The 26,466-nt window shown below is 40.4% G+C and overlaps 1 protein-coding gene across 1 annotated transcript in view; it reads right to left on the bottom strand.

Annotated features, from left to right (window-relative positions):
• LOC115134336 (protein Shroom3-like) overlaps positions 1–26,466 on the bottom strand; it is a 198,188-nt gene that overhangs the window by 24,477 nt on the left and 147,245 nt on the right. Inside the window, 3 exon segments of the mRNA XM_065017194.1 lie at positions 25,479–25,886; positions 26,090–26,216; positions 26,219–26,466. The exon segment at positions 26,219–26,466 is cut by the window's right edge and continues 203 nt beyond it. Coding sequence (XP_064873266.1) covers positions 25,479–25,886; positions 26,090–26,216; positions 26,219–26,466 — 783 coding nt within the window.

The raw sequence follows: 26,466 nt of genomic DNA on the forward strand, positions 1-26,466 counted from the left end.
AACAACAAGCAGTACGCAATAAACAACAAGCAGTACGCAATAAACAACAAGCAGTACACAATAAACAACAAGCAGTACGCAATAAACAGTACGCAATAAACAACAAGCAGTACGCAATAAACAGTACGCAATAAACAACAAGCAGTACGCAATAAACAACAAGCAGTACGCAATAAACAACAAGCAGTACGCAATAAACAGTACGCAATAAACAGTACGCAATAAACAGTACGCAATAAACAGTACGCAATAAACAGTACGCAATAAACAGTACGCAATAAACAGTACGCAATAAACAGTACGCAATAAACAGTACGCAATAAACAACAAGCAGTACGCAATAAACAGTACGCAATAAACAGTACGCAATAAACAGTACGCAATAAACAGTACGCAATAAACAGTACGCAATAAACAGTACGCAATAAACAGTACGCAATAAACAGTACGCAATAAACAGTACGCAATAAACAGTACGCAATAAACAACAAGCAGTACGCAATAAGCAACAAGCAGTACGCAATAAGCAACAAGCAGTACGCAATAAACAGTACGCAATAAACAACAAGCAGTACGCAATAAACAACAAACAGTACGCAATAAACAGTACGCAATAAACAATAAACAGTACGCAATAAACAGTACGCAATAAACAGTACGCAATAAACAACAAGCAGTACGCAATAAACAGTACGCAATAAACAGTACGCAATAAACAGTACGCAATAAACAGTACGCAATAAACAACAAGCAGTACGCAATAAACAGTACGCAATAAGCAACAAGCAGTACGCAATAAACAACAAGCAGTACACAATAAACAACAAGCAGTACGCAATAAACAACAAGCAGTACGTAATAAACAGTACGCAATAAACAACAAGCACTACGCAATAAGCAACAAGCAGTACGCAATAAACAGTACGCAATAAACAGTACGCAATAAGCAAACAGTACGCAATAAACAGTACGCAATAAACAAACAGTACGCAATAAACAGTACGCAATAAACAAACAGTACGCAATAAACAGTACGCAATAAACAACAAGCAGTACGCAATAAACAGTACGCAATAAACAGTACGCAATAAACAATAAACAGTACGCAATAAACAGTACGCAATAAACAGTACGCAATAAACAACAAGCAGTACGCAATAAACAGTACGCAATAAACAATAAACAGTACGCAATAAACAGTACGCAATAAACAATAAGCAGTACGCAATAAACAACAAACAGTACGCAATAAACAAGCAGTACGCAATAAACAGTACGCAATAAACAATAAACAGTACGCAATAAACAGTACGCAATAAACAGTACGCAATAAACAGTACGCAATAAACAACAAGCAGTACGCAATAAACAGTACGCAATAAACAACAAACAGTACGCAATAAACAGTACGCAATAAACAGTACGCAATAAACAGTACGCAATAAACAGTACGCAATAAACAGTACGCAATAAACAGTACGCAATAAACAGTACGCAATAAACAATAAACAGTACGCAATAAACAGTACGCAATAAACAGTACGCAATAAGCAACAAGCAGTACGCAATAAACAGTACGCAATAAACAGTACGCAATAAACAGTACGCAATAAACAATACGCAATAAACAGTACGCAATAAACAGCACGCAATAAACAACGCAATAAACAGCACGCAATAAACAGCACGCAATAAACAGTACGCAATAAACAGTACGCAATAAACAATACGCAATAAACACGCAATAAACAACGCAATAAACAGTACGCAATAAACAATAAACAGTACGCAATAAACAGTACGCAATAAACAGTACGCAATAAGCAACAAGCAGTACGCAATAAACAGTACGCAATAAACAGTACGCAATAAACAGTACGCAATAAACAGTACGCAATAAACAGTACGCAATAAACAACAAGCAGTACGCAATAAACAGTACGCAATAAACAGTACGCAATAAACAACAAGCAGTACGCAATAAACAACAAGCAGTACGCAATAAACAGTACGCAATAAACAGTACGCAATAAACAGAACGCAATAAACAGTACGCAATAAACAACAAGCAGTACGCAATAAACAGTACGCAATAAACAACAAGCAGTACGCAATAAACAGTACGCAATAAACAGTACGCAATAAACAGTACGCAATAAACAGTACGCAATAAACAACAAGCAGTACGCAATAAACAGTACGCAATAAACAGTACGCAATAAACAGTACGCAATAAACAGTACGCAATAAACAACAAGCAGTACGCAATAAACAACAAGCAGTACGCAATAAACAACAAGCAGTACGCAATACGCAATAAACAACGCAATAAACAGTACGCAATAAACAACAAGCACGCAATACGCAATAAACAACAAGCAGTACGCAATAAACAGTACGCAATAAACAGTACGCAATAAACAGTACGCAATAAACAGTACGCAATAAACAACAAGCAGTACGCAATAAACAACAAGCAGTACGCAATAAACAGTACGCAATAAACAACAAGCAGTACGCAATAAACAACAAGCAGTACGCAATAAACAGTACGCAATAAACAACAAGCAGTACGCAATAAACAACAAGCAGTACGCAATAAACAGTACGCAATAAACAGTACGCAATAAACAGTACGCAATAAACAGTACGCAATAAACAACAAGCAGTACGCAATAAACAACAAGCAGTACGCAATAAACAACAAGCAGTACGCAATAAACAACAAGCAGTACGCAATAAACAGTACGCAATAAACAGTACGCAATAAACAGTACGCAATAAACAGTACGCAATAAACAACAAGCAGTACGCAATAAACAGTACGCAATAAACAGTACGCAATAAACAGTACGCAATAAACAGTACGCAATAAACAGTACGCAATAAACAGTACGCAATAAACAGTACGCAATAAACAACAAGCAGTACGCAATAAACAGTACGCAATAAACAGTACGCAATAAACAGTACGCAATAAACAGTACGCAATAAACAACAAGCAGTACGCAATAAACAGTACGCAATAAACAGTACGCAATAAACAGTACGCAATAAACAACAAGCAGTACGCAATAAACAGTACGCAATAAACAGTACGCAATAAACAGTACGCAATAAACAGTACGCAATAAACAGTACGCAATAAACAACAAGCAGTACGCAATAAACAGTACGCAATAAACAGTACGCAATAAACAGTACGCAATAAACAACAAGCAGTACGCAATAAACAGTACGCAATAAACAGTACGCAATAAACAGTACGCAATAAACAACAAGCAGTACGCAATAAACAGTACGCAATAAACAGTACGCAATAAACAGTACGCAATAAACAACAAGCAGTACGCAATAAACAGTACGCAATAAACAGTACGCAATAAACAGTACGCAATAAACAGTACGCAATAAACAGTACGCAATAAACAACAAGCAGTACGCAATAAACAACAAGCAGTACGCAATAAACAACAAGCAGTACGCAATAAACAGTACGCAATAAACAACAAGCAGTACGCAATAAACAACAAGCAGTACGCAATAAACAGTACGCAATAAACAACAAGCAGTACGCAATAAACAACAAGCAGTACGCAATAAACAGTACGCAATAAACAGTACGCAATAAACAGTACGCAATAAACAGTACGCAATAAACAACAAGCAGTACGCAATAAACAGTACGCAATAAACAACAAGCAGTACGCAATAAACAGTACGCAATAAACAGTACGCAATAAACAGTACGCAATAAACAGTACGCAATAAACAACAAGCAGTACGCAATAAACAACAAGCAGTACGCAATAAACAACAAGCAGTACGCAATAAACAGTACGCAATAAACAGTACGCAATAAACAGTACGCAATAAACAGTACGCAATAAACAGTACGCAATAAACAACAAGCAGTACGCAATAAACAACAAGCAGTACGCAATAAACAACAAGCAGTACGCAATAAACAACAAGCAGTACACAATAAACAGCACGCAATAAACAGTACGCAATAAACAGCACGCAATAAACAGCACGCAATAAACAGTACGCAATAAACAACAAGCAGTACGCAATAAGCAACAAGCAGTACGCAATAAACAACAAGCAGTACACAATAAACAGTACGCAATAAACAGTACGCAATAAACAGTACGCAATAAACAGTACGCAATAAACAGTACGCAATAAGCAACAAGCAGTACGCAATAAACAGCACGCAATAAACAGCACGCAATAAACAGCACGCAATAAACAACAAGCAGCACGCAATAAACAGCACGCAATAAACAGCACGCACGCAATAAACAGCACGCAATAAACAGCACGCAATAAACAGCACGCAATAAACAGTACGCAATAAAAACAAGCAGCACGCAATAAACAACAAGCAGTACGCAATAAGCAACAAGCAGTACGCAATAAACAGTACGCAATAAACAACAAGCAGTACGCAACAAGCAGTACGTAATAAACAGTACGCAATAAACAGTACGCAATAAACAGTACGCAATAAACAGTACGCAATAAACAGTACGCAATAAACAGTACGCAATAAACAGTACGCAATAAACAACAAGCAGTACGCAATAAACAACAAGCAGTACGTAATAAACAGTACGCAATAAACAACAAGCACTACGCAATAAGCAACAAGCAGTACGCAATAAGCAACAAGCAGTACGCAATAAACAGTACGCAATAAACAGTACGCAATAAGCAAACAGTACGCAATAAACAGTACGCAATAAACAAACAGTACGCAATAAACAGTACGCAATAAACAAACAGTACGCAATAAACAGTACGCAATAAACAACAAGCAGTACGCAATAAACAGTACGCAATAAACAGTACGCAATAAACAATAAACAGTACGCAATAAACAGTACGCAATAAACAGTACGCAATAAACAGTACGCAATAAACAATAAACAGTACGCAATAAACAGTACGCAATAAACAACAAGCAGTACGCAATAAACAGTACGCAATAAACAATAAACAGTACGCAATAAACAGTACGCAATAAACAATAAGCAGTACGCAATAAACAACAAACAGTACGCAATAAACAAGCAGTACGCAATAAACAGTACGCAATAAACAATAAACAGTACGCAATAAACAGTACGCAATAAACAGTACGCAATAAACAGTACGCAATAAACAACAAACAGTACGCAATAAACAGTACGCAATAAACAGTACGCAATAAACAACAAACAGTACGCAATAAACAGCACGCAATAAACAGTACGCAATAAACAACAAGCAGTAAACAATACGCAATAAACAGTACGCAATAAACAACAAACAGTACGCAATAAACAGCACGCAATAAACAGTACGCAATAAACAGCACGCAATAAACAGTACGCAATAAACAATAAACAGTACGCAATAAACAGCACGCAATAAACAGTACGCAATAAACAGTACGCAATAAACAGTACGCAATAAACAATAAACAGCACGCAATAAACAGTACGCAATAAACAGTACGCAATAAGCAACAAGCAGTACGCAATAAACAGTACGCAATAAACAGTACGCAATAAACAGTACGCAATAAACAATACGCAATAAACAGTACGCAATAAACAGTACGCAATAAACAGTACGCAATAAACAGTACGCAATAAACAGTACGCAATAAACAGTACGCAATAAACAGTACGCAATAAACAATACGCAATAAACAGTACGCAATAAACAGTACGCAATAAACAGTACGCAATAAACAATAAACAGTACGCAATAAACAGTACGCAATAAACAGTACGCAATAAGCAACAAGCAGTACGCAATAAACAGTACGCAATAAACAGTACGCAATAAACAGTACGCAATAAACAGTACGCAATAAACAACAAGCAGTACGCAATAAACAACAAGCAGTACGCAATAAACAACAAGCAGTACGCAATAAACAACAAGCAGTACGCAATAAACAGTACGCAATAAGCAACAAGCAGTACGCAATAAACAGTACGCAATAAACAGTACGCAATAAACAGTACGCAATAAACAGTACGCAATAAACAACAAGCAGTACGCAATAAACAACAAGCAGTACGCAATAAACAACAAGCAGTACGCAATAAACAGTACGCAATAAACAACAAGCAGTACGCAATAAACAACAAGCAGTACGCAATAAACAGTACGCAATAAACAGTACGCAATAAACAGTACGCAATAAACAGTACGCAATAAACAGTACGCAATAAACAACAAGCAGTACGCAATAAACAGTACGCAATAAACAGTACGCAATAAACAGTACGCAATAAACAGTACGCAATAAACAACAAGCAGTACGCAATAAACAACAAGCAGTACGCAATAAACAACAAGCAGTACGCAATAAACAGTACGCAATAAACAGTACGCAATAAACAACAAGCAGTACGCAATAAACAACAAGCAGTACGCAATAAACAACAAGCAGTACGCAATAAACAACAAGCAGTACGCAATAAACAGTACGCAATAAACAGTACGCAATAAACAACAAGCAGTACGCAATAAACAACAAGCAGTACGCAATAAACAGTACGCAATAAACAACAAGCAGTACGCAATAAACAACAAGCAGCAATAAACGCAATAAACAACGCAATAAACAGTACGCAATAAACAACAAGCAGTACGCAATAAACAACAAGCAGTACGCAATAAACAACAAGCAGTACGCAATAAACAACAAGCAGTACGCAATAAACAGTACGCAATAAACAGTACGCAATAAACAGTACGCAATAAACAGTACGCAATAAACAACAAGCAGTACGCAATAAACAGTACGCAATAAACAGTACGCAATAAACAGTACGCAATAAACAGTACGCAATAAACAGTACGCAATAAACAGTACGCAATAAACAGTACGCAATAAACAACAAGCAGTACGCAATAAACAGTACGCAATAAACAGTACGCAATAAACAGTACGCAATAAACAGTACGCAATAAACAACAAGCAGTACGCAATAAACAGTACGCAATAAACAGTACGCAATAAACAGTACGCAATAAACAACAAGCAGTACGCAATAAACAGTACGCAATAAACAGTACGCAATAAACAGTACGCAATAAACAGTACGCAATAAACAGTACGCAATAAACAACAAGCAGTACGCAATAAACAGTACGCAATAAACAGTACGCAATAAACAGTACGCAATAAACAGTACGCAATAAACAACAAGCAGTACGCAATAAACAGTACGCAATAAACAGTACGCAATAAACAGTACGCAATAAACAACAAGCACGCAATAAACAGCACGCAATAAACACAGCAATAAACACGCAATAAACAGCACGCAATAAACAGCACGCAATAAACAGTACGCAATAAAAACAATAAACAACAAGCAGTACGCAATAAACAGTACGCAATAAACAGTACGCAATAAACAGTACGCAATAAACAACAAGCAGTACGCAATAAACAGTACGCAATAAACAGTACGCAATAAACAGTACGCAATAAACAACAAGCAGTACGCAATAAACAGTACGCAATAAACAGTACGCAATAAGCAGTACGCAATAAACAGTACGCAATAAACAACAAGCAGTACGCAATAAACAACAAGCAGTACGCAATAAACAACAAGCAGTACGCAATAAACAACAAGCAGTACGCAATAAACAGTACGCAATAAACAGTACGCAATAAACAACAAGCAGTACGCAATAAACAACAAGCAGTACGCAATAAACAGTACGCAATAAACAGTACGCAATAAACAGTACGCAATAAACAACAAGCAGTACGCAATAAACAGTACGCAATAAACAACAAGCAGTACGCAATAAACAGTACGCAATAAACAGTACGCAATAAACAGTACGCAATAAACAGTACGCAATAAACAACAAGCAGTACGCAATAAACAACAAGCAGTACGCAATAAACAACAAGCAGTACGCAATAAACAGTACGCAATAAACAGTACGCAATAAACAGTACGCAATAAACAGTACGCAATAAACAGTACGCAATAAACAACAAGCAGTACGCAATAAACAACAAGCAGTACGCAATAAACAACAAGCAGTACGCAATAAACAACAAGCAGTACACAATAAACAGTACGCAATAAACAGTACGCAATAAACAGTACGCAATAAACAGTACGCAATAAACAGTACGCAATAAACAACAAGCAGTACGCAATAAGCAACAAGCAGTACGCAATAAACAACAAGCAGTACACAATAAACAGTACGCAATAAACAGTACGCAATAAACAGTACGCAATAAACAGTACGCAATAAACAGTACGCAATAAGCAACAAGCAGTACGCAATAAACAGTACGCAATAAACAGTACGCAATAAACAGTACGCAATAAACAACAAGCAGTACGCAATAAACAGTACGCAATAAACAGTACGCAATAAACAGTACGCAATAAACAGTACGCAATAAACAGTACGCAATAAACAGTACGCAATAAACAGTACGCAATAAACAACAAGCAGTACGCAATAAGCAACAAGCAGTACGCAATAAGCAACAAGCAGTACGCAATAAACAGTACGCAATAAACAACAAGCAGTACGCAACAAGCAGTACGTAATAAACAGTACGCAATAAACAGTACGCAATAAACAGTACGCAATAAACAGTACGCAATAAACAGTACGCAATAAACAGTACGCAATAAACAGTACGCAATAAACAACAAGCAGTACGCAATAAACAACAAGCAGTACGTAATAAACAGTACGCAATAAACAACAAGCACTACGCAATAAGCAACAAGCAGTACGCAATAAACAGTACGCAATAAACAGTACGCAATAAGCAACAAGCAGTACGCAATAAACAGTACGCAATAAGCAACAAGCAGTACGCAATAAACAGTACGCAATAAGCAACAAGCAGTACGCAATAAACAGTACGCAATAAACAGTACGCAATAAGCAAACAGTACGCAATAAACAGTACGCAATAAACAAACAGTACGCAATAAACAGTACGCAATAAACAAACAGTACGCAATAAACAGTACGCAATAAACAACAAGCAGTACGCAATAAACAGTACGCAATAAACAGTACGCAATAAACAATAAACAGTACGCAATAAACAGTACGCAATAAACAGTACGCAATAAACAGTACGCAATAAACAATAAACAGTACGCAATAAACAGTACGCAATAAACAACAAGCAGTACGCAATAAACAGTACGCAATAAACAATAAACAGTACGCAATAAACAGTACGCAATAAACAATAAGCAGTACGCAATAAACAACAAACAGTACGCAATAAACAAGCAGTACGCAATAAACAGTACGCAATAAACAATAAACAGTACGCAATAAACAGTACGCAATAAACAGTACGCAATAAACAGTACGCAATAAACAACAAACAGTACGCAATAAACAGTACGCAATAAACAGTACGCAATAAACAACAAACAGTACGCAATAAACAGTACGCAATAAACAGTACGCAATAAACAACAAGCAGTAAACAATACGCAATAAACAGTACGCAATAAACAACAAACAGTACGCAATAAACAGTACGCAATAAACAGTACGCAATAAACAGTACGCAATAAACAGTACGCAATAAACAATAAACAGTACGCAATAAACAGTACGCAATAAACAGTACGCAATAAACAGTACGCAATAAACAGTACGCAATAAACAATAAACAGTACGCAATAAACAGTACGCAATAAACAGTACGCAATAAGCAACAAGCAGTACGCAATAAACAGTACGCAATAAACAGTACGCAATAAACAGTACGCAATAAACAATACGCAATAAACAGTACGCAATAAACAGTACGCAATAAACAGTACGCAATAAACAGTACGCAATAAACAGTACGCAATAAACAGTACGCAATAAACAGTACGCAATAAACAATACGCAATAAACAGTACGCAATAAACAGTACGCAATAAACAGTACGCAATAAACAATAAACAGTACGCAATAAACAGTACGCAATAAACAGTACGCAATAAGCAACAAGCAGTACGCAATAAACAGTACGCAATAAACAGTACGCAATAAACAGTACGCAATAAACAACAAGCAGTACGCAATAAACAACAAGCAGTACGCAATAAACAACAAGCAGTACGCAATAAACAGTACGCAATAAACAACAAGCAGTACGCAATAAACAACAAGCAGTACGCAATAAACAACAAGCAGTACGCAATAAACAGTACGCAATAAACAGTACGCAATAAACAACAAGCAGTACGCAATAAACAACAAGCAGTACGCAATAAACAGTACGCAATAAACAGTACGCAATAAACAGTACGCAATAAACAGTACGCAATAAACAACAAGCAGTACGCAATAAACAGTACGCAATAAACAGTACGCAATAAACAGTACGCAATAAACAGTACGCAATAAACAACAAGCAGTACGCAATAAACAGTACGCAATAAACAGTACGCAATAAACAACAAGCAGTACGCAATAAACAATAAACAGTACGCAATAAACAGTACGCAATAAACAGTACGCAATAAACAACAAGCAGTACGCAATAAACAACAAGCAGTACGCAATAAACAGTACGCAATAAACAGTACGCAATAAACAGTACGCAATAAACAGCACGCAATAAACAAAACAGTACGCAATAAACAACAATAAACAGTACGCAATAAACAGTACGCAATAAACAGTACGCAATAAACAACAAGCAGCAATAAACAATAAACAGCACGCAATAAACAGTACGCAATAAACAGTACGCAATAAACAGTACGCAATAAACAGTACGCAATAAACAGTACGCAATAAACAGTACGCAATAAACAGTACGCAATAAACAGTACGCAATAAACAGTACGCAATAAACAACAAGCAGTACGCAATAAACAGTACGCAATAAACAGTACGCAATAAAAACAACAACAGTACGCAATAAACAATAAACAGTACGCAATAAACAGTACGCAATAAACAGTACGTAATAAACAGTACGCAATAAACAACAAGCAGTACGCAATAAACAGTACGCAATAAACAACAAGCAGCACGCAATAAACAATAAACAGCACGCAATAAACAACGCAATAAACAATAAACAATAAACAGTACGCAATAAACAGTACGCAATAAACAACAAGCAGTAAACAATAAACAGTACGCAATAAACAACAATAAACAGTACGCAATAAACAGTACGCAATAAACAACAAGCAGTACGCAATAAACAACAAGCAGTACGCAATAAACAGTACGCAATAAACAGTACGCAATAAACAGTACGCAATAAACAGTACGCAATAAACAGTACGCAATAAACAACAAGCAGTACGCAATAAACAACAAGCAGTACGCAATAAACAGTACGCAATAAACAGTACGCAATAAACAGTACGCAATAAACAACAAGCAGTACGCAATAAACAACAAGCAGTACGCAATAAACAGTACGCAATAAACAACAAGCAGTACGCAATAAACAACAAGCAGTACGCAATAAACAGTACGCAATAAACAACAAGCAGTACGCAATAAACAACAAGCAGTACGCAATAAACAGTACGCAATAAACAGTACGCAATAAACAGTACGCAATAAACAGTACGCAATAAACAACAAGCAGTACGCAATAAACAACAAGCAGTACGCAATAAACAACAAGCAGTACGCAATAAACAGTACGCAATAAACAGTACGCAATAAACAGTACGCAATAAACAACAAGCAGTACGCAATAGCAACAAGCAGTACACAATAAACAGTACGCAATAAACAGTACGCAATAAACAGTACGCAATAAACAACAAGCAGTACGCAATAAGCAACAAGCAGTACGCAATAAACAGTACGCAATAAACAGTACGCAATAAACAGTACGCAACAAGCAGTACGCAATAAACAGTACGCAATAAACAGTACGCAATAAACAGTACGCAATAAACAGTACGCAATAAACAGTACGCAATAAACAGTACGCAATAAACAACAAGCAGTACGCAATAAGCAACAAGCAGTACGCAATAAACAAACAGTACGCAATAAACAAACAGTACGCAATAAACAAACAGTACGCAATAAACAGTACGCAATAAACAGTACGCAATAAACAAACAGTACGCAATAAACAAACAGTACGCAATAAACAGTACGCAATAAACAGTACGCAATAAACAGTACGCAATAAACAGTACGCAATAAACAAACAGTACGCAATAAACAAACAGTACGCAATAAACAAACAGTACGCAATAAACAGTACGCAATAAACAGTACGCAATAAACAAACAGTACGCAATAAACAAACAGTACGCAATAAACAAACAGTACGCAATAAACAAACAGTACGCAATAAACAAACAGTACGCAATAAACAGTAAGCAATAAACAGTACGCAATAAACAAACAGTACGCAATAAACAGTACGCAATAAACAAACAGTACGCAATAAACAGTACGCAATAAACAAACAGTACGCAATAAACAGTACGCAATAAACAAACAGTACGCAATAAACAGTACGCAATAAACAGTACGCAATAAACAGTACGCAATAAACAGTACGCAATAAGCAAACAGTACGCAATAAACAAACAGTACGCAATAAACAGTACGCAATAAACAGTACGCAATAAACAGTACGCAATAAGCAAACAGTACGCAATAAACAAACAGTACGCAATAAACAGTACGCAATAAACAAACAGTACGCAATAAACAGTACGCAATAAACAGTACGCAATAAACAGTACGCAATAAACAAACAGTACGCAATAAACAGTACGCAATAAACAGTACGCAATAAACAAGCAGTACGCAACAAGCAGTATGCAGTACGCAACAAGCAGTATGCAACAAGCAGTATGCAGTACGCAACAAGCAGTATGCAACAAGCAGTATGCAGTACGCAACAAGCAGTATGCAACAAGCAGTATGCAGTACGCAACAAGCAGTATGCAACAAGCAGTATGCAGTACGCAACAAGCAGTATGCATCAAGCAGTATGCAGTACGCAACAAGCAGTATGCAACAAGCAGTATGCAGTACGCAACAAGCAGTATGCAACAAGCAGTATGCAGTACGCAACAAGCAGTACGCAACAAGCAGTATGCAGTACGCAACAAGCAGTATGCAGTACGCAACAAGCAGTATGCAGTACGCAACAAGCAGTATGCAGTACGCAACAAGCAGTACGCAACAAGCAGTATACAGTACACAACAAGCAGTACGCAACAAGCAGTATGCAGTACGCAACAAGCAGTATGCAACAAGCAGTATGCAGTACGCAACAAGCAGTATGCAGTACGCAACAAGCAGTACGCAACAAGCAGTATGCAGTACGCAACAAGCAGTAAGCGACAAGCAGTATGCAATTAGCAGTACGCAACATGCAGTATACAGTACGCAACAAGCAGTATGCAGTACGCAACAAGCAGTACGCAACAAGCAGTATGCAGTACGCAACAAGCAGTACGCAACAAGCAGTATGCAGTATGCAACAAGCAGTATGCAATTAGCAGTACGCAACATGCAGTACACAACAAGCAGTACGCAACAAGCAGTATGCAGTACGCAACAAGCAGTACGCAACAAGCAGTATACAGTACGCAACAAGCAGTATGCAGTACGCAACAAGCAGTACGCAACAAGCAGTATGCAGTACGCAACAAGCAGTAAGCGACAAGCAGTATGCAATTAGCAGTACGCAACAAGCAGTAAGCGACAAGCAGTATGCAATTAGCAGTACTCAACAAGCAGTAAGCGACAAGCAGTATGCAATTAGCAGTACGCAACATGCAGTAAGTGACAAGCAGTGCTCAACAAGCAGTACGCAACAAGCAGTAAGCGACAAGCAGTAAGCGACAAGCAGTACGCAACAAGCAGTAAGCGACAAGCAGTACGCAACAAGCAGTACGCAACAAGCAGTAAGCGACAAGCAGTACGCACCAAGCAGTACGCAACAAGCAGTACGCAACAAGCAGTAAGCGACAAGCAGTAAGCGACAAGCAGTAAGCGACAAGCAGTAAGCGACAAGCAGTACGCAACAAGCAGTACGCACCATGCAGTAGGCAACATGCAGTAAGCAACATGCAGTAAGCAACATGCAGTACGCAATAAACAGTACGCAATAAACAGTACGCAATAAACAGTACGCAATAAACAGTACGCAATAAACAGTACGCAATAAACAGTACGCAATAAACAGTACGCAATAAGCAACAAGCAGTACGCAATAAACAGTACGCAATGAACAAACAGTACGCAATAAACAGTACGCAATAAACAAACAGTACGCAATAAACAGTACGCAATAAACAAACAGTACGCAATAAACAAACAGTACGCAATAAACAAACAGTACGCAATAAACAAACAGTACGCAATAAACAAACAGTACGCAATAAACAGTACGCAATAAACAAACAGTACGCAATAAACAAACAGTACGCAATAAACAGTACGCAATAAACAAACAGTACGCAATAAACAAACAGTACGCAATAAACAGTACGCAATAAACAAACAGTACGCAATAAACAGTACGCAATAAACAGTACGCAATAAGCAAACAGTACGCAATAAACAGTACGCAATAAACAAACAGTACGCAATAAACAAACAGTACGCAATAAACAAACAGTACGCAATAAACAAACAGTACGCAATAAACAAACAGTACGCAATAAACAGTACGCAATAAACAGTACGCAATAAACAAACAGTACGCAATAAACAGTACGCAATAAACAGTACGCAATAAACAACAAGCAGTACGCAATAAACAACAAACAGTACGCAATAAACAGTACGCAATAAACAACAAGCAGTACGCAATAAACAGTACGCAATAAACAACAAGCAGTACGCAATAAACAGTACGCAATAAACAACAAGCAGTACGCAATAAACAACAAACAGTACGCAATAAACAGTACGCAATAAACAACAAACAGTACGCAATAAACAACAAACAGTACGCAATAAACAGTACGCAATAAACAACAAACAGTACGCAATAAACAGTACGCAATAAACAACAAACAGTACGCAATAAACAACAAACAGTACGCAATAAACAGTACGCAATAAACAACAAGCAGTACGCAATAAACAGTACGCAATAAACAACAAGCAGTACGCAATAAACAGTACGCAATAAACAGTACGCAATAAACAACAAGCAGTACGCAATAAACAACAAGCAGTACGCAATAAACAGTACGCAATAAACAACAAACAGTACGCAATAAACAACAAACAGTACGCAATAAACAGTACGCAATAAACAACAAGCAGTACGCAATAAACAACAAGCAGTACGCAATAAACAGTACGCAATAAACAACAAACAGTACGCAATAAACAGTACGCAATAAACAACAAACAGTACGCAATAAACAACAAGCAGTACGCAATAAACAGTACGCAATAAACAACAAACAGTACGCAATAAACAACAAACAGTACGCAATAAACAGTACGCAATAAACAACAAACAGTACGCAATAAACAGTACGCAATAAACAAACAGTACGCAATAAACAGTACGCAATAAACAGTACGCAATAAACAGTACGCAATAAACAACAAGCAGTACGCAATAAACAGTACGCAATAAACAACAAGCAGTACGCAATAAACAGTATGCAACAAGCAGTATGCAGTACGCAACAAGCAGTATGCAACAAGCAGTATGCAGTACGCAACAAGCAGTATGCAACAAGCAGTATGCAGTACGCAACAAGCAGTATGCAACAAGCAGTATGCAGTACGCAACAAGCAGTATGCATCAAGCAGTATGCAGTACGCAACAAGCAGTATGCAACAAGCAGTATGCAACAAGCAGTATGCAGTACGCAACAAGCAGTACGCAACAAGCAGTATGCAGTACGCAACAAGCAGTATGCAGTACGCAACAAGCAGTATGCAGTACGCAACAAGCAGTACGCAACAAGCAGTATACAGTACGCAACAAGCAGTATGCAACAAGCAGTATGCAGTACGCAACAAGCAGTATGCAACAAGCAGTATGCAGTACGCAACAAGCAGTATGCAGTACGCAACAAGCAGTACGCAACAAGCAGTATACAGTACGCAACAAGCAGTACGCAACAAGCAGTATGCAGTACGCAACAAGCAGTACGCAACAAGCAGTATGCAGTATGCAACAAGCAGTAAGCGACAAGCAGTATGCAATTAGCAGTACGCAACATGCAGTATACAGTACGCAACAAGCAGTATGCAGTACGCAACAAGCAGTACGCAACAAGCAATTAGCAGTACGCAACAAGCAGTAAGCGACAAGCAGTATGCAATTAGCAGTACGCAACATGCAGTATACAGTACGCAACAAGTAGTATGCAGTACGCAAGAAGCAGTACGCAACAAGCAGTATGCAGTACGCAACAAGCAGTACGCAACAAGCAGTATGCAGTATGCAACAAGCAGTAAGCGACAAGCAGTATGCAATTAGCAGTACGCAACAAGCAGTACGCAACAAGCAGTATACAGTACGCAACAAGCAGTATGCAGTACGCAACAAGCAGTACGCAACAAGCAGTATGCAGTACGCAACAAGCAGTAAGCGACAAGCAGTATGCAATTAGCAGTACGCAACAAGCAGTAAGCGACAAGCAGTATGCAATTAGCAGTACTCAACAAGCAGTAAGCAGTATGCAATTAGCAGTACGCAACATGCAGTAAGTGACAAGCAGTGCTCAACAAGCAGTACGCAACAAGCAGTAAGCGACAAGCAGTAAGCGACAAGCAGTACGCAACAAGCAGTAAGCGACAAGCAGTACGCAACAAGCAGTACGCAACAAGCAGTAAGCGACAAGCAGTACGCAACAAGCAGTAAGCGACAAGCAGTACGCAACAAGCAGTACGCAACAAGCAGTACGCGACAAGCAGTAAGCGACAAGCAGTAAGCGACAAGCAGTAAGCGACAAGCAGTACGCAACAAGCAGTACGTACCATGCAGTAGGCAACATGCAGTAAGCAACATGCAGTAAGCAACATGCAGTAATCAGTCAGCAACAAGCAGCACACAACAAGCAGCACACAACAAGCAGCACACAACATGCAGTACGCAACATGCAGTACACCACAAGCAGCATGCACTACTCAACAAGCAGGAAGCACTAGTCTGTTGAATAGTGTGTGAGATGCCAAAACAATTTTCGAGGTGTGTGTGTTATTCGGTTGAAACTCACTCAAAAGCGCGTACATGTACACGCACGCACGCATGAACGCAGGCACACACACACACACACACACACACACACACACACACACACACACACACACACACACACACACACACACACACACACACCCCTGCTATAAGGAATAAGCTCTGACTGGTTTGGCTTCATGACTGGCCTATTTTACAGGACAGGCAGAATAGAATGTTGAGAAAGAACAACATTCCAGCGTAGAACCGGGTCACACTTAATCAACCTGATCCTCCTCGGAGAATAGAACGGTTGGAACTATAGAACGGTTGGAACTATAGAACGGTTGGAAATATAGAACGGTTGGAACTATAGAACGGTTGGAACTATGGAACGGTTGGAACTATAGAACGGTTGGAACTATAGAACGGTTGGAAATATAGAACGGTTGGACCTATAGAACGGTTGGAACTATAGAAAGGTTAGAACTATAGAACGGTTGGAACTATAGAACGGTTGGAACTATAGAACGGTTGGAACTATAGAACGATTGGAACTATAGAACGGTTGGAACTATAGAACGGTTGGAACTATGGAACGGTTGGAACTATAGAACGGTTGGAACTATGGAACGGTTGGAACTATGGAACGGTTGGAACTATGGAACGGTTGGAACTGTGACACACCACGGAATCTAAAATAACTGTCCCCTGAACCTACTTTGATATAATACATGTAATATTGAAACACGTTTTTGATACAACTTCACAACATGTCTTCCTCATTATCCTAAAACCCAACTGAGAATGTCAAGAATATCATTGTGCATATGTTCCTTTGTAAACAATAATTGCCTTTCTGGTCAAATAAGAGTAGTATTGTATTTAATACATTATAGTATAGGATCTGAGACTTCTTTTCAACAGGGAAAGGAAAGACATTTTGTTCTTTGACCTTCAATATTAAACCATGTCAGTAGAGGGCAGTGCTGCCACTGTTTAACCAACTAATCAGTAGAGGGCTGTTTAACCAATCCAGACTCACTGTATTTCTTTTATACTGATAACAAGTTCAAACAGGTGCCATTAATACAGGTAACGAGTGGAGGACAGAGGAGAAGTTACAGGTCTGTGAGAGCCAGAAATCTGTCTTGTTTGTAGGTGACCAAATACTTATTTTCCACCATAACTTGCAAATAAATTCATTAAAAATCCTACAATGTGATTTTCTGGATTTTTTCCTTCTCATTTTGTCTGTCATAGTTGAAGTGTACCTATGATGAAAATTACAGGCCTCTCATCTTTTTAAGTGGGAGAACTTGCACAATTGGTGGCTGACTAAATACTTTTTTGCCCCACTATATGTCAGTAGAGGGCTGTTTAACCAGCTAATCAGTAGAGGGCTGTTTAACCAACTAATCAGTAGAGGGCTGTTTAACCAACTAATCAGTAGAGGGCTGTTTAACCAGCTAATCAGTAGAGGGCTGTTTAACCAACTAATCAGTAGAGGGCTGTTTAACCAACTAATCAGTAGAGGGCTGTTTAACCAACTAATCAGTAGAGGGCTGTTTAACCAACTAATCAGTAGAGGGCTGTTTAACCAGCTAATCAGTAGAGGGCTGTTTAACCAGCTAATCAGTAGAGGGCTGTTTAACCAACTAATCAGTAGAGGGCTGTTTAACCAACTAATCAGTAGAGGGCTGTTTAACCAACTAATCAGTAGAGGGCTGTTTAACCAACTAATCAGTGGGCTGTTTAACCAACTAATCAGAGGGCTGTTTAACCAACTAATCAGTAGAGGGCTGTTTAACCAACTAATCAGTAGAGGGCTGTTTAACCAACTAATCAGAGGGCTGTTTAACCAGCTAATCAGTAGAGGGCTGTTTAACTAACTAATCAGTAGAGGGCTGTTTAACCAACTAATCAGAGGGCTGTTTAACCAACTAATCAGTAGAGGGCTGTTTAACCAACTAATCAGTAGAGGGCAGTTTAACCAGCTAATCAGTAGAGGGCTGTTTAACCAACTAATCAGTAGAGGGCTGTTTAACCAACTAATCAGAGGGCTGTTTAACCAGCTAATCAGTAGAGGGCTGTTTAACCAACTAATCAGAGGGCTGTTTAACCAACTAATCAGTAGAGGGCTGTTTAACCAACTAATCAGTAGAGGGCTGTTTAACCAACTAATCAGAGGGCTGTTTAACCAACTAATCAGTAGAGGGCTGTTTAACCAACTAATCAGTAGAGGGCTGTTTAACCAACTAATCAGAGGGCTGTTTAACCAGCTAATCAGTAGAGGGCTGTTTAACCAACTAATCAGTAGAGGGCTGTTTAACCAACTAATCAGTAGAGGGCTGTTTAACCAGCTAATCAGAGGGCTGTTTAACCAACTAATCAGAGGGCTGTTTAACCAACTAATCAGAGGGCTGTTTAACCAACTAATCAGTAGAGGGCTGTTTAACCAACTAATCAGTAGAGGGCTGTTTAACCAACTAATCAGAGGGCTGTTTAACCAACTAATCAGTAGAGGGCTGTTTAACCAACTAATCAGTAGAGGGCTGTTTAACCAACTAATCAGAGGGCTGTTTAACCAACTAATCAGTAGAGGGCTGTTTAACCAACTAATCAGTAGAGGGCTGTTTAACCAACTAATCAGTAGAGGGCTGTTTAACCAGCTAATCAGTAGAGGGCTGTTTAACCAGCTAATCAGTGGGCTGTTTAACCAACTAATCAGTAGAGGGCTGTTTAACCAGCTAATCAGTAGAGGGCTGTTTAACCAACTAATCAGAGGGCTGTTTAACCAACTAATCAGTAGAGGGCTGTTTAACCAACTAATCAGTAGAGGGCTGTTTAACCAGCTAATCAGTAGAGGGCTGTTTAACCAACTAATCAGTAGAGGGCTGTTTAACCAACTAATCAGAGGGCTGTTTAACCAACTAATCAGTAGAGGGCTGTTTAACCAACTAATCAGAGGGCTGTTTAACCAACTAATCAGTAGAGGGCTGTTTAACCAACTAATCAGAGGGCTGTTTAACCAACTAATCAGTAGAGGGCTGTTTAACCAGCTAATCAGTAGAGGGCTGTTTAACCAACTAATCAGTAGAGGGCTGTTTAACCAGCTAATCAGTAGAGGGCTGTTTAACCAGCTAATCAGTAGAGGGCTGTTTAACCAGCTAATCAGTAGAGGGCTGTTTAACCAACTAATCAGTAGAGGGCTGTTTAACCAGCTAATCAGTAGAGGGCTGTTTAACCAGCTAATCAGAGGGCTGTTTAACCAGCTAATCAGTAGAGGGCTGTTTAACCAGCTAATCAGAGGGCTGTTTAACCAGCTAATCAGTAGAGGGCTGTTTAACCAGCTAATCAGAGGGCTGTTTAACCAGCTAATCAGTAGAGGGCTGTTTAACCAACTAATCAGTAGAGGGCAGTTTAACCAACTAATCAGTAGAGGGCTGTTTAACCAACTAATCAGAGGGCTGTTTAACCAACTAATCAGAGGGCTGTTTAACCAACTAATCAGAGGGCTGTTTAACTAACTAATCAGTAGAGGGCTGTTTAACCAGCTAATCAGTAGAGGGCAGTTTAACCAACTAATCAGTAGAGGGCAGTTTTCCCTTTGTTCATGACCAGAGTATTGTGGGGGGTGATAGCCCCTATAATATATAGGCATTGATTTTGAAGCTCAATGTTAAATTAAAATCTCTGACACCAATCTCGATGAAAATGTGCAAATCAACTTGGAGGTACACAACACACAACACACAAGCCTCTTGTCATGAGCCGTCTGTCCGTTACTGAGAAACAAAGCTGACATATAATTTGTCTTCATAGTGTTTTACACTTAGTGTTTTACACTTGTCTAATGACTTAGTGTTTCTCAGCACTATTTGTATCAGGAGTTACTCAAATTGTTCTTGACAATCCACAGGGTTATGCATGTTTTTAAAATGTTTAATCCCAGTGCTACCACACCTGATTCTACTACTCCGCTTGTTCATCAAGGCCTCAGCTGTTCATCAAGACCTCCGCTGTTCATCAAGGCCTCCGCTGTTCATCAAGGCCTCAGCTGTTCATCAAGGCCTCAGCTGTTCATCAAGACCTCCGCTGTTCATCAAGGCCTCCGCTGTTCATCAAGGCCTCAGCTGTTCATCAAGACCTCAGCTGTTCATCAAGGCCTCAGCTGTTCATCAAGGCATCCGCTGTTCATCAATGCCTCAGCTGTTTATCAAGGCCTTAGCTGTTCATCAAGGCCTCAGCTGTTCATCAAGGCCTCAGCTGTTCATCAAGGCCTCAGCTGTTCATCAAGGCCTCAGCTGTTCAGTTCATCAAGGCCTCAGCTGTTCATCAAGACCTCCGCTGTTCATCAAGGCCTCCGCTGTTCATCAAGGCCTCAGCTGTTCATCAAGGCCTCAGCTGTTCATCAAGGCCTCAGCTGTTCATCAAGACCTCCGCTGTTCATCAAGGCCTCAGCTGTTCATCAAGACCTCCGCTGTTCATCAAGGCCTCAGCTGTTCATCAAGACCTCAGCTGTTCATCAAGACCTCAGCTGTTCATCAAGACCTCAGCTGTTTATCAAGGCCTCAGCTGTTTATCAAGGCCTCAACTGTTCATCAAGACCTCAACTGTTCATCAAGACCTCAGCTGTTCATCAAGGCCTCAGCTGTTCATCAAGACCTCAGCTGTTCATCAAGACCTCAGCTGTTCATCAAGGCCTCAGCTGTTCATCAAGACCTCAGCTGTTCATCAAGACCTCAGCTGTTCATCAAGACCTCAGCTGTTCATCAAGACCTCAGCTGTTTATCAAGGCCTCAGCTGTTTATCAAGGCCTCAACTGTTCATCAAGACCTCAACTGTTCATCAAGACCTCAGCTGTTCATCAAGACCTCAGCTGTTCATCAAGACCTCAGCTGTTCATCAAGACCTCAGCTGTTCATCAAGACCTCAGCTGTTCATCAAGGCCTCCGCTGTTCATCAAGGCCTCAGCTGTTTATCAAGGCCTCCGCTGTTCATCAAGACCTCAGCTGTTCATCAAGGCCTCAGCTGTTCATCAAGACCTCAGCTGTTCATCAAGACCTCAGCTGTTCATCAAGACCTCAGCTGTTCATCAAGACCTCAGCTGTTCATCAAGACCTCAGCTGTTCATCAAGACCTCAGCTGTTCAAGACCATGTATAGTAGAATCAGGTGATGTAGAACTGGGCTTGAACAACAACAAAAAAGCCTGTATAAACCTGCTGCTTGTCAAGAGCAGTTGTGGCCATCCCTGAATTGTATTTATAAAGTTGACTATATCTGACGAATGTACGTTTGGTTGTAAATGTTATATTTAGTGATAACTCACCTTTTGTTTACAGGTAATGTAGTACTAGGCCTTTCTTCAGTAAACTTTAAAGGAGGGTACATGTTGATTATTTGTGTATTTTCCAGGAGTTTGCTCGATTGTCTTAATAAGAGAGATCTGGGGGAAAAGTTTCCAGTTTACTCCATATTGGCTTAAAATGTGTTTCTGTGTTTTCTTTTCCCTCAGGAAAATCAGCTGTTAATATAAAAAAAATACTAACAACTACATTATTTCTGTTGCTATTTCACACTATTGTTGACTTTTTCTTGTATTTCTGTATTATAATGTTGTGTAATAATGTTCTATAATCCCCTTCTGGCGTTAAAAAACATGGAAATTAAAAACTAAAAAAACTCAAGTTTTAAGTGAGAATATGCATTTGGTCTGAAGCCGATAAAAAAAAAAAGGAAATTCACATGAGCACCACAATGTCTATTTCACCCACCAAGGTTTTCCAGCACACAGCTCCACCAAGGTTTTCCAGCACACAGCTCCACCAAGGTTTTCCAGCACACAGCTCCACCAAGGTTTTCCAGCACACAGCTCTACCAAGGTTTTCCAGCACACAGCTCCACCAAGGTTTTCCAGCACACAGCTCCACCAAGGTTTTCCAGCACACAGCTCCACCAAGGTTTTCCAGCACACAGCTCTACCAAGGTTTTCCAGCACACAGCTCCACCAAGGTTTTCCAGCACACAGCTCTACCAAGGTTTTCCAGCACACAGCTCTACCAAGGTTTTCCAGCACACAGCTCCACCAAGGTTTTCCAGCACACAGCTCCACCAAGGTTTTCCAGCACACAGCTCCACCAAGGTTTTCCAGCACACAGCTCTACCAAGGTTTTCCAGCACACAGCTCCACCAAGGTTTTCCAGCACACAGCTCACCAAGGTTTTCCAGCACACAGCAGGTTTTCCAGCACACAGCTCTACCAAGGTTTTCCAGCACACAGCTCTACCAAGGTTTTCCAGCACACAGCTCTACCAAGGTTTTCCAGCACACAGCTCTACCAAGGTTTTCCAGCACACAGCTCTACCAAGGTTTTCCAGCACACAGCTCTACCAAGGTTTTCCAGCACACAGCTCTACCAAGGTTTTCCAGCACACAGCTCTACCAAGGTTTTCCAGCACACAGCTCTACCAAGGCTTTACAGCACACAGTTCTACTAAAGGCTTTACAGCACACAGCTTTGACCTACTACAGTAGCAATGTTGGTATTGTACTTCAGACTAGACTGAACAAAAATATAAACGCAACATGTAAAGTGTTGGTCCCATGTTTCCTGAGCTGAACACAATGCCACAGATGTCTCAAGTTTTGAGGGAGCGTTCAACTGGCATGCTGACTTCAGCAATGTCCACCAGAGCTGTTGCCAGATAAATGAATGTTCATTTCTCTACCTTAAGCCGCCTCCAGCATCGCTTTAAAGAATTTTGAAGTCTGTCCAATCGGCCTCACACCCACAGACCACATGTAACCACACCAGCCCATGACCTCCACATCCGGCGTCTTCATCTGCGGGACCGTTTGAGACCAGCCACCCCGGACAGCCGATGAAACTGTGGGTTTTGCACAACTGAAGAATTTCTGCACAAACTGACAGAACCCGTCTCAGTGAAGCTCCTCTACGTGCTCGTCGTCCTCACCACGGTCTTGACCTGACTGCAGTTCGGCGTCGTAACTGACTTCAGTGGGAAAATGCTCACCTTCGATGACCACTGGCACGCTGGAGAAGTGTACTCTTCACAGATGAATCCCGGTTTCAACTGTACCGGGCAGATGGCAGACAGCGTGTGTGGTGTCTTGTGGGTAAGCAGTTTGCTGATGTCAATGTTGTGAACAGAGTGCCCCATGGCGGTGGGGTTATGGTAGGGGGCAGGCATAAGCTACAGACAACGAACACAATTGCATTTTATCGATGGCAATTTCAATGCTCAGAGATACCGGGACGAGATGCTGAGGCCCATTATCGTGCCATTCATCCGCCGACATCACCTCATGTTGCAGCATGATAATGAACGGCCCCATGTCTCAAGGATCTCGACACAATTCCTGGAAGCTGAAAATGTCCAACTTTTTCCATGGCCTGCATAATCACCAGATATGTCACCCCACTGAGCATGTTTGGGATGCCCTGGATTGACGTGTATGACAACTTGTTCAAGTTCCCGCCAATATCCAGCAACTTCACACAGCCATTGAAGAGTGGGACAACATTCCACAATTTTTTTAATATTTTGTGAATAATCCAATACTTTTTCTTGTATGTGGTATAAATCACATTATTGTGTGTGGAAGCACCTCCTCTAAGACTATGAATGAGACTGTTTGAGATGGTTTGAATCCTGAGCAGCCAACACATAGTTTGAAGTATAATAGACCAACATAACTACTGTAGTAGGTCAAAGCTGTGTGCTGGAAAACCTTGGTGGTGCTCATGTGAATTTCCTTTATTTTTTCAGACCAGACTTCGTTTTTTTAGTTTTCAATAGTATAATCATTAAGCCTCACATCACGTAACAACACAAAGCAAAGGAACCTAAAGGAAGCTTGCTTACTTAGCTGCTCTTACTGTATGTAATCTAATTCCACAATTTACACTAATGATCTATTCTGAAACCTAACGGTTATTTTGTGACGTCAAGCAATAAACTGAGCCGTAATGTAACAGACTCAACAAAGGCCCTCTGTTATAGCATACCTGTTGTTAATGAACCCTGATCATATAGTCTTCTAGCCTATCATTAAGTTACATAACAGGAATAAAACACACACACACACACCAAGCGCACACACCAAGCACGCACACACACACACACACACACACACAGACACACACACACACACACACACACACACACACACACACACACACACCCTTAGTCCCTCTTGATAACCAGACCTCACCCCACTTCTCTCCTCCTCCCCTCCCGTCCCCCTCTGCCCTTGTCTCCTCCTCCTCTCACCTGTCCTCCAGCCAGGTGCTGCTCCTACGGCGTTGCCACGGCAACCTCCCTCCCCCAGCGGGGAAGATCTCTTCCATCAGGTCCATGGTGCTGGTCCGTCCGCCCCCGGGCCAGGTGTCCAGCATCGGGCTCAGGGTCTTATCCCCCCGGGACACCAGCTGTCTGACCAGGGCTTCCACCTTCAGCTCCCCAGCAGACCTCTCCCTCCTGGCCAGGAGATGGTACTCTAACCCCAGGCTTTCCTTACCGCTAGGCCCCTGCTGGGGATCTGGGATACTGCTGCTGGGGTCGATGGGGGTCTGGTGGGTCGGAGTCTCAGGCTGGGGGATAGAGAGGGGGACTGTCTGAGGGGAAGGGGAGGAGATAGATGGTCTTCTCTCTGGACGCACAGCCTCCAGAAACTCACAGCTGCATGGATAGAAACAGACGGTACACATGGCAGTAATGATGAGGGGTCCATTTTCTAAAAGATTGAACATTTCAACATTGTTGCATTTACATCAGGTGTTATGTTGATCTTGTCAGTGTCTCTTTGTCTATGCACATTAGAATAGTGGAACAAAAACCTTTGTTATATTGTGCAGTAGTGTAGCGATGACAGCATGTTGTACCTGTTGAAGTGCTGTAGCTCAGGACGATGCTCCTCTTTGTCTGGGGGTGAGGAGGAGGAGGGGAGGAGGAGGAGGAGAGGAGGAGGAGGAGGGAAGTCCTCTGTGATGTCCGTCTCCCTGATGGGGAGCGGGGAGGAGGAGGGGAGGGAGGGGCCAGCTCCTGGAGGAACACCTCGTCATAGTCCTGTAAGGAGACTATTGGAGGGACTACCTGTGTGGGCGAGGCTATGTGTAAGGGTGGGGTCTCCTGCAGGTTGGACTCTGAGATGCGGAGGGAGAGCAGGGGGTGTGGTCTGGGAGAGGTTTTAGGAGGAGGTGGGGTTAGAGAGGTCTCAGGTATGACCAGGGGTAGGATGTTCTTTGGTACAGAACTCTCT

Source organism: Oncorhynchus nerka, linkage group LG4, assembly GCF_034236695.1.
Source record: "Oncorhynchus nerka isolate Pitt River linkage group LG4, Oner_Uvic_2.0, whole genome shotgun sequence".
In the NCBI taxonomy this organism is placed as follows: domain Eukaryota; kingdom Metazoa; phylum Chordata; class Actinopteri; order Salmoniformes; family Salmonidae; genus Oncorhynchus; species Oncorhynchus nerka.